Raw genomic sequence first — 13,790 nt, 5'->3', positions numbered from 1 at the left:
TCCCCCACGGAAATATTTCACAAGTCCATCTGGGTGGCCGCTCTTCCGATTTGATTTCAGAGGCGGGACCTTCAAAACAGTTGACAATTGGACGACCGTTCGAACCAAAGAAGAAGCAGATTGGACGACCGTTCTGATTGACACGCGACACACTCACCACAGACCAATCCGCATCCAGCCACGGTGTGACGGAGCTTAGTGCTGCTGAGAAGCAGGAGATGTCGTTTCCTGACATAAAGGCTTGAAGTGATGTTCTGTGCTCCTCTTTCAAAGAAGAAATTGAGTCGCTTTCTTATAAAACTGCAGATATTGCCGTGTCCACGGAGATCGCTCCGCATGCCGCCATTGTTTTCAAACTTTCATGCGCTTCCCGCTGTCGTCACGTCTTCTCGTCACTTCCGCTCCTCCCGGAGCTCCCGCCTCTTTCCCCTGATTGGGCCGGCAACATTTTAACCCGGTGAAATCACTGGTCTATGAAGCGCTACAAGATGGGATCTGTAGGATTTAGGAACTGAATCAGGCCCATCTGCTATGCAAGGTTAGGGTTACTAAACTCAGAAAACAAATGTGAGTCACATCTCCTCACATCCTGACATCCCTCTCAGAAAGGCTCCTGGATCTTCTCTTTCAGGCTTTCCTGACCTATCAGCAGGTTTTGGATCATTTTCCCACCACTGAATGGTGAAGATTTAACATTATTGGCATGAGAGCACAGTAACTCAGTAAGAAAAAAGAATCTTGAATATGATATGTCGCTACTCACAGAACAATATGCAGAAAGTCCCCTTAAATTCCACTGCTGATTAGTAGTGGACTTTAAGGTACAACGTAAATACTGCCTCTTTAAACATGTGCACAGTGCACACTTTAATTGAAGAATATGGTGGTTGCAACATTTGTGGCTTGAAAGTATTTTCCTCCTCAGTGCCGTGCGTGTTTGTGTGTGTTTCTCCTACATGTACAAATATTTGACCATGCTTTGACATGTACAGTCATAATCCAGATGGCATTGGTTTCCTGTTTCCTCCCCAAATGTCCATTCATATGCATGTGGCCAGACACTGACAGCCAGCGATGCCTCGTGCCTCGCTCTCTGCGCGGCATACATTCTGAGTCCATGTTGTACAACACATGCCCAGTCTGCTGTCAGATTGGCGGCGGCATGCGCTATCAGATCCATATTAGCTGCCAACACTTCGGCCGGAGCATTGCGCCCAATTTCAAATGAATGCCCCGTCAGTGAATGTGAGGAGGCGCTGTGTACGCTGGCAGAGGTCACAGCTTCTGGCCCAACATGCTAATTGTGTCCTTAATGTACAAAATTAGAGTTCCATCACTAAAAAAAGAGCTTCATTTACACATTGTGAGCGTTACTGCAGATGTGTGAAGTCGCTCTAGTTAGCAGATTTCCTTTCTTCAGGAGTCTTTCTGCTGGGAGCAAAAGGCTGAAAGAGTGTATCATCCTCTCTGGAAAATGGGAGATGTTGATGTGGAAAGACAGCCAATTGCATTGTCCTCAGTGAATATTTTAGATGTCAGAATGACAGACCTCCTAACAAGCTGTTCTCTCCATCAAAGCCATCTGAATGTGTGCACTTCACTTTGCACATGCCCAGACTTCAGTGCCTGGTTCCCCGCCAAGCTTAACTCTGTGACAAGAGCTGAGTGAGAGCACGACTGCCCTGTACTCCCAGACTGCACCATTCCCTCTCTCAACACAACAGTTTAACGGGATGAACTATCACTCACTTTGGAAAGATTACATTTGTCCACCCAGAGCTAAAACATGAAGATATTTTTAAAAATGCAGAACCAAACTCAATGTGATCAACTGCAATAACTTCAACCCAATCAGCAAGGCATCAAAGAAGACTTTCTTTTTCAGAGGATATATGTTGTAATGGAAAACCTGACAACAAATTGAGACAGTAAAAAGGCCAGAAAGTCACTGCATACAGTCAAACTTGTGATCATCACCCTTTGTGGATGCATTAAATCATTGTACCTGTATATACTATATATACTAATGACAATTCAATCACCACACCCAGAGACAAAGAGAGACGCAGAGGTGTTACCATGTTTAGTATGATAAACACTTCCAAAGTGTTAGTGGAGTACAGCAGTGGTCTTCCTGTTTCTTAGTTTGTTGGTGGTGTCAAATCCAAATGACAGCTTCATGAAGAAAGTCACCTCATGGTGAAACAGAAATATACCAACCTTCAAAATGATTTGAGCTAAATCTAGAAACTGGAGCAGGTGCCCTTCCACAACTCCAACTAGCCCGTCAGAGAGGATGGGGTTTGCAGTTGGTCACTGGTGGTTGCTCCAGACTTTTACTTGAACTAAAATTGTTTTGCCGTAAACACATTGAATCCGTGTATCATTCGTTCAACTGATATTCAATTAAGAATCAAAAAACAAAATATTGAAAAATGAGTCGTTTTTCCTTTTTTCATTTTTAAAATGAAAACAAATAAATGAAAATTGGTTTGTTTTTCAGTATCCCGTTGGTTAAGACAGATCAAATAAAGGAAAGTTGAAATACGGCCACAGAGCAGACTTTAATGTGATTTTTCAATTTCTTCGATCTCCGTGACCCGGAAGTTCTATCGTCTGTGTTTTGGTTTTTGTAGGCGGGAAAGTGGGCGGGTCACGTCAACCTGTAGGCCAGCACACAATACAGAATGATCAGGCCGAATTTTGCCCCGATCTTCTCCTCCCAACCGAAGCCGACCAGGTCCGACTGTCGGGAGTATGATAATGAGTTCGGTCTGATCCTCCTCTGGTGGTCGGGGGGTTCAGAGAGATGTTTTCCAGTCGGAGCCTCTCGGGAGGCGTCGGAAGGGGAGATCGTAGATAATGAACATGTTTAATATTTCTGATAGCAAATCCTGTGGAGTGTGGTGCTCTGAGAGGGCTGATCAGCTCCGAGCTGACCTGTCCACACCCTCGAAATAAAGCTCCCTGATTGGCTGGTGCTGCTGCTTAAAAAAAAAAAAACCCTCTCAGCTGTCAGAGATGGAGACATATGTGAAATATATTCACTATATGACAGTGAAAGAGAAGAGTCAGAACTCCTAAACTCAGCAGTGCAGAAAGTGAGAGGTTAATCCTCAATACCTGGACCCTCCTGGATAAACTGTATTTCCTCCATTCAGACCCAAACTCCGATCTGCTCATTCATCTCCATCGCCAGTCCTGCAATAATCCCAATGTGTGAATTCATCTCCACTATTAACCATCGTGGGAAAAAAAAAAAAAACAAAACTTTCACCGCCTTCAGAGAGACGAGCAACGAATAATTAAACTTCCCTAATCAAAGCTCAAGGAGTTTTTATTCTGGTGTAAACTATCCAATCTGGGGACAAAAAGAATGATTTAAAATATTTGGTGATTTAAAAAAGCAGCTTTGTCAGTCTGCTACTGCTCCACGAGGCAGTACACTACAGGATCTTTTCAATCTTCCTCTACGCAGAGGCCACACACGAGAAGACCCCCCCCCCCCCCCCCCCCCCCCCCCACCCCCACCTGTCAGAAAATGTAAATGTTCCAGTACTGAAGAAGGAACCATAGTTTGAGATCATTTTCATATAATTTACCCTCCACCTTTGATAATGATTCAGCTTATTAATGTGTGCGCTTTTTTTGTTTTTTTTTTAACTTGTGGAGCAGTAGAATAAAGTTATTAGTAGCAGTCTGCGGTACTTTTTTGAATCACCAAATATCTTAAACCATTCTTTTTGTCCCCGGATTGGATAGTTTATACCAGAATAAAATCTCGTTGAGCTTTGATTAGGTACATTTCATTATGCGTCGCTGGTCTCTCTGAAGGCACGGAGTCAGGATATTAAAGTTGTTGTTTTTTTTTTTTGTCATTGTTTTTTTCCTCATTCTTCCGTGATGGTTAATGTAGGACTTGCGATGCAGATCGGAGTTTGGGTCTGAATGGAGGAAATCCAGTTTATCCAGGAGCGATCCAGGTATTGAGGATTAACCTCTCACTTTCTGCACTGCTGAGTTTAGGAGTTCTGACTTTTCTCTTTCACTGTCATATAGTGAATATATTTCACATATGTCTCCATCTCTGACAGCTGGGAGGGGATTTTTTTTAAGCAGCAGCACCAGCCAATCAGGGAGCTTTATTTCGAGGGTGTGGACAGGTCAGCTCTCAGCTGATCGGCGCCTCTCAGAGCACCACACTCCACAGGATTTGCAATCAGAAATATTCAACATGTTCATTATCTACGATCTCCCCTTCCGACGCCTCCCGAGAGGCTCCGACTGGAAAACATCTCTCGGAACACACCGCACACTACACGAAGATCGGACCCGAACTCCCGGACTTGTCTTCGGTCGGGAGGAGAAGATCGGGGCAAAATTCGGCCTGCTCCTTCTGTAGTGTGTGCTGGACTACAGGTTGACGTGACCCGCCCACGTTTCCCGCCGGGCAAAAACCAAAACACAGACGATAGAACTTCCGGGTCACGGAGATCGAAGAAATTGAAAAATCACATTAAAGTCTGCTCTGTGGCCGTATTTCGACTTTCCTTTATTTGATCTGTCTTAACCAACGGGATACTGAAAAACAAACCAATTTTCATTTATTTATTTTCATTTTAAAAATGAAAAAAGGAAAAACGACTCATTTTTCAATATTTTGTTTTTTGATTCTTAATTGAATATCAATTGAACGAATGATACACGGATTCACATTGGGTTCAAAATCTGCATTGATTGATTCTATGACTGTAAAACCAGTTAGTTTTCAGTCTCTTTTGTCTGTGTCCTGCAGAAGCCGGGGATGGACGTGGCTGACGGTTACGTGACCTTTGTTCGTCATTCCCAGGACATGCTGCGGGAGGAAGGTCAACGAGGAGGTGTATGTGGAAAGACTGTTCGATTGTAAGTACAGGACGAGTGGTGTTTTCAGCAGTCATGCGGTAGCCAACAGAACTTTCATTTCTACAAAAGAAAGTTTTGACTACGACTCCCAGCGACAGCTGATAGCGACTTCATGGCAGGCAGTGTGTGAAGGTGGGTGGGCTGAATGAAGAGTTTACATTCAGGATGTTTCTTCAAAAGATCAAATTGTTTCTCAGTCAAGACAAAGTTATTTTATTCTGGAAGTAACATGTCATCATAAAAGGATTTGTTTTTGCCAAAGAAGATATTGAAAACAGAGTAAACCCAACACAGCACTTTTGGAGACGAAACCTTAAAGCCTAGCTGTTTCTAAGGTGAAAGGACACTTTGATCTGGCATAATCTGCATGTAGAAACATACTAATTTGGTAGTTATTTGGTTAGCACTGCTTAGCATGTTGAAGTTTACTAGCTTTGTCCCATACTCCATTTCCTGGTTTTTCAGATGTCTCTCTATTGTCTATCTGAGGAGTGGATATGTGTGACTTAAGCCTGGTTCACGGGTGGGTGTGTGTTACGCATTGGTCCCTGTCATGTATAAATGGTCATCAATTCCTGTGTGCTAGGGTCTGAGTGGATCCCTCTGTGGACGTTCGCGCAGCCCAAATTTTGTGACCGCATTGCACATACGTGCAGGTCACGCTGGTATACGCTGTGCGCCAGAACATCACAGCAAACAAAACACAACTGACACTATTTGAAAAGTGACCGCATGAAGCCATCAGGCTGTAGCTCCGTCCACAAAGACACCCAGACAGAGACACTGGAGGACGGAGACAGACTGTCAGGAGGGAGGAGAAGGTCTGCCGACAGAAGTCTATCTAATCGCTCGGGCGCCGCCCCCGATATTCAAAAGCAGAAAAAAACACAATGAACTCTGATACTAAATGATAATAGACTGACAATGTATGTGTGCTTCATTTTATATAAAAATCTGTAATGAAAGAGCAGATAAACAGCCTGGAGTGCCGGAAAAACTTCTGGAGGAACTCACCGCTGAGCCCAAATGTAGCAGGAGAGAAAGCACATGAGCATCGATGGAGCAGCCGACGCTCGGAAGCATGAACCAGGGCTAAAAGTGTGCCTGTGTTTACTGGCAGGAAGGGATGATGGATAGATGATAGATGGATGGAGTGATGATGGAGTGATGGTGGAATGTGGATGGGTTTATGGATGGATGTGGATGGATCAGTGTTGTAGCTGGGATGTATTCCACAGGGGTTTTCATATGTGTCAAAGGGGCCCGCATGTTTGGCGTGCTGCACACCACACAAGAATAGAGGACAGAAAAAAAAAGCCAAAAAAGTGCAGTAAATAATAATAATAATAGTAATAATAATGATGATAATAATAATAATAATATTAATAACGATAATAGTAATAATCTAATCACACGTTAACAAATGTATGGGAAACGCTCATAAGTGCAAACATAAAGCCCATTACATGTGGACCATTATTGTTTAGGGGAGACCGGGGACAGTTGTAACACAGGGACAGTTGTAACACTCTCAGTTTGACCAATCAAGAAGGAGCTGTGGTGCTGTCCTCAATGTAGCCCATGCCCACTTCTAAAGAGAGCTCACAGTGAAGTTGCATGTCCCTATTGTAAAAGCTCTCTGTTTTAGAGAAGAAAAACTATTTTTCAAGCAAGAAAGTAAAAATTTTCTCCCTAAATATTTTTTGCATAGTGTCCTTTGCGTTGCAGATACAGTTCTTTCACTTACATAAGTGCAATCATTAGTTTCTCTAGTTTAATTTGACGTGTACAGTAGTGCCAGCTTTGAAGCTAAATGCTAGAATGGTTAGCTTTTACTGGCTGCCTGGGTCGGGGATGGTTGTAATAATTTTTTAAGAAGAAATTGGCATTATCCTTGTCACATTTCCACCACACTGTAGTCACAAATTGCAACCCCTAGATCGTAGCGAGCCTGGTCTGTTTAAAAAATGTGTCAACACAGCCAGCGATGCATGGATGAGGATGAATCCTGCTAAAACCATGAGCATCTACAGCATCCTGAATCTGGTTAACTCTGCAATCACACTTGCTGTGACACCAAACAACACACAAGCTGGATTTCAAAGTACACGAATATGGCCTTTTAATCTCAGATAATTGACTCCTCAGATGATAAAAACATCTGCATTGTGTGCTTGGAGCACTTTGGTAATTCATGGCCAAAGGAAGCGTGGATCAGATATCAGCAATGTAGATTTTGGGCCCATCAAGACTGCACCCCAGGCAAGGACAGGTACATTTGCCACAATTGCCTGTCTGATTAAACAAAATGGCAGTTTACATGGTTAATAGGTTCAAGAGTGGTTTGTTGATTGTTCCATAGATCTCTATTTTATTTATTTTTTGATTTCTCTATCGATTTATTTCATATTATATGTTAGTATTGTATTTAACTTGCATTTTTTTTGTTATTTTTATCTTTATTTTTGTGTTCTTGGATTTATATTGTTCCTTCTTTAAAATTCATGAAACTTCTTGCATATAAATATTAGTGTGGATCTGTGTTAAGCATAACAATTTTAGTGTTACAACGATCCCCAAGTAGTGTTACAACTTACCCCAGTACCGGGGTAGGTTGTAACAACAATACCATTTTGTATTTGACAATAATTTACATAAATTGTCATGGTGTCAACTGAATGGTACAAATGAATGTACTTTATAGAAGTCAAATGTGGGTACTACATGTCAAAATCTGAGATCTGCAGCACAAACAACAACCGAGTTACACTGCTCAAACAAGAAGTGTTACAATTGTCCCTGGTCTCCCCTACCACCACTTTGTATCGGTTCAGCCTGGTTACAAGAGTAACAAGTTCAGTTCTTCTCTTTTACTGAAAGAATGGTGCATTGCATCATTGAACATATTGTCACGTCCTGCTGGCTTTTTCTCACAACATGCCTGCACTTCAGGCGCCCTTCTTCTTCTGTGGTGTCTGTGTAAAATAAGGTTGAACATGCAAACAGAACACCTAGTGGCATGAAGTGCAAATGCAGTCAATGCGTCGTACTATTGACCTTAATCTGAACATTGACTGCATGTAATGCATCACGTTGATGCAAGCCGGGTAGTCGTTAAGTAGGTTCCCGACGTGTCAGTGTAAATTATACGAGGGATTTGAAGTTTGTGTCGCTGATATCCGCCGTCTGTCGGGGCCCCCACTAGCAACTAACCGCTGAGCACTCGGAAAGGGCCCCATGCGGGGGATTTTTGACACGCTGTCGTTGCAGGCGTCTAGTGTCGCGCCTTTAATTTGTCATTGAAATTGACTGATGTCAGCCGTCCCTCGGGCCCCCTCCAGCTTGGGGCCCTGTGTGTAGCGGCGCCTCTGGCTGGAGAGAAGCAGCTGCTGCTCATTCAGCAATTCATTTTAAACAAACAAACAAACAAAAACAAAAATCCTCGGCAGTGGATTTCACCACAAGAGGGCCCGAGGGTTTTCATAACCCACCAACCCTACGTAAATTACGCCTCTGGGATGGATGGAGGGATGGAGGGTTGGATGGAGGGATGTGATGGATGAGGGATGTGGATGGATGGATGAGGGATGTAGATGGATGAATGGATGGATGGATGGATGGAGGGAGGGAGGGTTGGATGGAGGGATGTGGATGGATGAGGATGTGGATGGATGGATGGATGGATGGAGGGAGGGATGAGGGATGTGGATGGAGGATGGTGGGATGTGGATGGATGGAGGGTTGGATGGGATGTGGATGGATGGATGGATGGATAGATTAATGGTGGGATCTGGATGGATGGAGGGTTGGATGGAGGGATGTGGATGGATGAGGATGTGGATGGATGGATGAGGGATGTAAATGGATGGATGGATGGATGGAGGGAGGGAGGATGTGGATGGAGGGATGTGGATGGAGGGATGTGGATGGATGAGGGATATGGATGGATGCATGGATGGATGGATGATGGATGGATGGATGGATGGATGGAGGGAGGAGGGTTGGATGGAGGGATGTGGATGGATGGAGGGTTGGATGGGATGTGGATGGATGGATGGATGGATGGATGGATGATGGATTAATGGTGGGAATGTGGATGGATGGATGGATGGATGGATGGAGGGAGGGAGGGTTGGATGGAGGGATGTGGATGGATGGATGGATGGATGAGGGATGTAGATGGATGGATGGATGGAGGGAGGAGGGAGGGTTGGATGGAGGGATGGATGAGGGATGTGGATGGATGAGGGATATGGATGGATGGATGGATGGATGGAGGGAGGGTTGGATGGAGGGATGTGGATGGATGGTGGGATGTGGATAGATGGAGGGTTGGATGGGATGTGGATGGATGGAGGGTTGGATGGGATGTGGATGGATAGATGGATGGATGGATGGATTAATGGTGGGGATGTGGATGGATGGATGAGGGAGGGAGGGTTGGATGGAGGATGTGGATGGATGGATGGTGGGATGTGGATGGATGGAGGGATGGAGGGTTGGATGGGATGTGGATGGATGGATGGATGGATGGATTAATGGGGAATGTGGATGGATGGATGGATGATTAATGGTGGAATGTGGATGGATGGATGGATGGATGGATGGATGGATGGATAATGGTGGGATGTGGATGGATGGATGGATGGATGGATGGATGAATGATGGATTAATGGTGGAATGTGGATGGATGGATGGATGGATGGATGGATTAATGGTGGGATGTGGATGGATGGAGGATGGATGATTAATGGTGGAATGTGGATGGATGAGGATGGATGGATGGAGGGGATGGATGGATGGATAGAATAATGGTGGGATGTGGAGGATGGATGAATGATGGATAATGTGGAATGTGGATGGGATGGATGATGTGAGGATGGATAGATTAATGGTGGGATGTGGATGATGAGGATGGATGATAATGGTGGAATGTGGAGGATGGAGGATGGATGGAGGGATGGATGGCTGGATGGATTAATGGTGGGATGTGGATGGATGGATGGATGGATGGATGGATTAATGGTGGGATGGGATGGATGGATGGATGGATGATAATGGTGGATGTGGATGGATGGATGGAGGGATGGATGGATGGAGGGATGGATGCGTTGCGGCCTTTTCTCTGGACTTCCTCCCACACTGCCTGCCGTTCCAGTGGCGTTCCAGTCTCGTGGTTTAGAGCCAGAAGAGCCTGAGCTGCTCTCCGGCTGCTCTGCTGTGATCGGCCTGCAGCTCAGGATCCTTCTTTGTGCCTTACCCTGGCAAGGCGCAAAGATCACAACCTGAGCTGTCGGTTTATCATTAAACTGCTGCTGTGCGTCCGGTCTGTCATTCCTCCAACATCTCTGTCATTTTTTACGTTCAGCAGTCAGTTTGCCGAGCTGACTGTCCTGGTACGTCAGTGTCCTTCTCCATAGCTGACAAACTGTAATCAGCTCAAGCTGTAATCAACTTGGAAAACGGTGCCAGGATTGTGTATGATGAAGTGGTGTGACACAAGGTTAAAAACAGCCAAAACAATCAGTAAATCTCTAAGCCTGGTCACTTAGCCTTGTTTCAGGTCAAACCACAGGACGTCTCCCAAAAATGTGCTCAAACAATCCCTACTGAGGAGTCTGGGCAGAATAACCCGGATCCGTCTCTGGTTGTTTTCTCGCTGTCGGGACTCTAGGGCTTGTGGATGTGGTCTGGCCCGCTCGCCGGGCTCTCCTTTGTCTCTGGGTGTTTGTGTGCAGTTTGTCTGATCCTGAGGAGGGATTACCCTGAGCAGCTCTTCACGTCCCCGAGTCAGCAAACAACAGTTAATCACTGGAAAAGATGCACAAAAGATCACTTTGTAAGCTCCATGTTTGCAGACGGCCTTCACAACGGCTTTATTCCTTCAGAACCGACACTCAGCTCATCATGTGCTTTTTCAAAACCACCTTTATACGTACTTCGCTTACATCGGATGAATGTTCCCAACAAAATACATTTTGTTTCTTCTCCATGTGCAGCCATGAGCATGTAAAAAAAAAATGTACCTGTTAACTGAATAAACCCTATATTTGAGAGAAAACTGCTGACTGTGTTTTTAAGTCATCTGCCCTGCTAATTCAGACAATTTGTGTCCACTGATTATGCACCTACAAACTTTTTTAAATTTTTAAAATTTTTTAATCATTTTTTTAAAATGATGTAATCAGTTAAGGTAATCACCAAGATCTTCAAAAGAAACCTAAGAAGTGTGTTTGCTGCTCCAGAATGCTTCCAACAACAGGAGCAATTTACCCAGTGGCTGCTTTCTGGGAAGACTCCTCCTAAAAACAGACTCTATACTCAATCTAATCAAAACTCGTTTAAAGTTGAAGACTCTGTCCAGAAGTGTCTTGTGGGACAGCAGGGCAACATCTGAAGGTATTACCTGGTATTTTCACAGCTGACCACCCTGCTGGGGCTCGGAGCCAGATGTCTGAGAAGGGCCCCTAAATATTCCATGTCTTAATGAGGGGCCCAGTTCGGGCCCCCTCCCTACCCTGGACCTGTGACAGCAGACCTGTTAGACCTGTTAGACCTGTTAGACCTGTTAGACCTGTTAGACCTGTTAGTCCTGTTAGACCTGTTAGACCTGTTAGCCTGTTAGTCCTGTTAGACCTGTTAGACCTGTAGTCCCCGCCCCCACTGTCAGTTATGTTTTCATGTATCCACCCTCCCTTAAATTGTCTGTAAATCAATTCTTAAATTGATCTCATGTATAATTATGAATCGCTGCAGATCCCAAAAAAGGAATTCGAAACAGGTGTCTGGAGGAAAGGTGCCTGTTCATTGGCTGGAAGAGGCTGTTCCAATTGTTCGTCTCCACACTGTCAGCTGAGGTCCGAGTCGGGTGGTTCAGAAACAGAGAGGAAGACAGATGAGAGCCAGGTCCCTGCCGTTCGGTGGCATTCGGGGTGATATTGCTCCTTAAAGTGGAGCGATCTCGCAGGGAGACATGGGTTGAGCATCTTCTCTGAAAACAGGCGTAGTTTCCAGCAGAGCCCGTCGCCCTGGGTCGAAGTCCTTTCTGACTCTGGGAGCATGAACTAAGCCCCTCACACAGGCAGCGGCTGCACGGAAATTCACAATTAATTTATTCCAAATTAAGTGATTCGGAATTACATTGAATCTCCTTTGTGTTTGCATGGGGAAAACGAAGGATTGAATCCTCTTGAACTCTGTGGGCGTGAAGGGTTCTGATTGGACAGGGGGCAGTAGTGATGCAGTGACGTCTGTAGATCTGGGTGAAGTGTTGTTTCTGTGAGTTTTGAACTGTGTGTAGATGCAGTGGTGCAGGAGAATGAGTAGCTTGCATTGAATCGTACGCTGTTTTATGTCCTCTGGGTCTTCCAAGACCATAGTTTTAATCTTTCCATGGTTTTCTCAGAGTTTTTTCTTGTGATGCTCTATTTGTGGTCTGCCATAACCACAGATTGGCCATTTCCAATTCTGATTCTTCTTTTATTTTATTTTTTTTATCTTTTTCTTTCTGTTGTCTCCTTCCACCTTGATTGCTCATAAAGTACACACTCTCTGACAGTTAGTTTTCCTGCTAACTGCTGTCGTTTCATCCATTTTTGAAAAAAATATTGTGCTATCTCGATTCTTTGAAGCATATATTTTGTGTCTCCAGAAATGTTGCTTCCCTCCGAGGTCTTGCTTGTTCGAGACCCCGTGTTCTGTTCCCTCAGCAGCCTGAGCACCAGGCTGGGTCTTCAGCGCCTGGCTTCCTCCAGTCAGTACACCACTGAATAACTAACTCCCTCCTACAAAGTGAAACAGTAGATATTCAGACACACAGTCATACAGTTCTCATTCATGATATTTCCACACATTTTAATAATGTTTAACACTGTTTAGGAAGCTTTATTTTTTTTTCCTGTTGTGTTCTTACATTGACTGTGGCCTTTTCTAGGGAGGACCAGCATGACCCAATATTTGGAAAAAAAACCCTATTTCCTTATCTTCAACAGTGTAACTTTATTTACTATCCTTATGGACAGATAGCCTCATTCTCCTTTAGCATACAGAAAACAGAAAGTGCTCACGAGAATTAGCCTCTGTTTTTGAATTGTTGTTTGGATGCCACCACTCTCTCACCTCCAATGGAAACCAGCCCCTTAACGGGACTTTTCGAGGACTTTTCATGCACACGTCTCCGTCTCAACCATGACGATGAGCCAGACGCTTGAATCTCCTCAAAGGACCAAGCTGTCAAGGTAACTCCCTGGGGAACCTGGAAGAAACAAGTGAAAGTTTAAAACCATATTTTATTCAGTGATGCAAGGAGACGAATAGCACAATATAAAATAATCTAACGCTTTAATCAAATCTGTAACTGAGTTACCAAAACAAACTTTTCATTACATGAAGGAGTTGTGCTAAAGCTCAGGGAAGGTACTGAAAGAGGACCGGTACAGCAGGTGTGTGTGTGTGTGTGTGTGTGTGTGTGTGTGTGTGTGTGTGTGTGTGTGATGAGAGAGAGCGAGAGAGAGAGAGAGAGAGAGAGAGTTCACGGCTTCACTCTGAAGTGTTGCTTCTCGACATTCCTTGTGGAGTGGGACCCTGGAGGTGTCTCACGTCTCCTGCTGTCTCCGCTCGCAGCCTGCTGACACAGGGTGACAGAGAAGTGTCCAGTGCTGGACGTTTGCTGTTTTTTGCTGCAGCTTGACCCGCTGCTTTGCCATGTATCCTCTTTTCCTCCACAAGAGCACTTCTGCTGGGATTTGTCTTGGTCTGAAAGCCTTTTGTTGTCAGTGTGCATCAGGTCTCCCTGCAGCCACGCCCGGGCCATGAAGGTGTCTGTGGCTGCTCTCTGCCGCCCTGTTGTGCTTTTCTTGTCACTCTGCCCTTCCTCCCTGTCCTTA

General features: G+C 44.7%; 1 protein-coding gene across 1 annotated transcript in view; it reads left to right on the top strand.

Moving 5' to 3' along the window:
* The window catches only part of LOC115388277 (calcium-dependent secretion activator 1-like), a 374,835-nt gene that overhangs the window by 318,625 nt on the left and 42,420 nt on the right, over positions 1-13,790 (top strand). Inside the window, 2 exon segments of the mRNA XM_030091341.1 lie at positions 4,796-4,864; positions 4,866-4,925. Coding sequence (XP_029947201.1) covers positions 4,796-4,864; positions 4,866-4,925 — 129 coding nt within the window.

Source organism: Salarias fasciatus, chromosome 5 (assembly GCF_902148845.1).
Source record: "Salarias fasciatus chromosome 5, fSalaFa1.1, whole genome shotgun sequence".
NCBI classification, from domain to species: Eukaryota; Metazoa; Chordata; class Actinopteri; order Blenniiformes; family Blenniidae; genus Salarias; species Salarias fasciatus.
The sequence above is the reverse complement of the archived record's forward strand: the minus strand, read 5'-3'. Positions and strand labels throughout refer to the sequence as shown.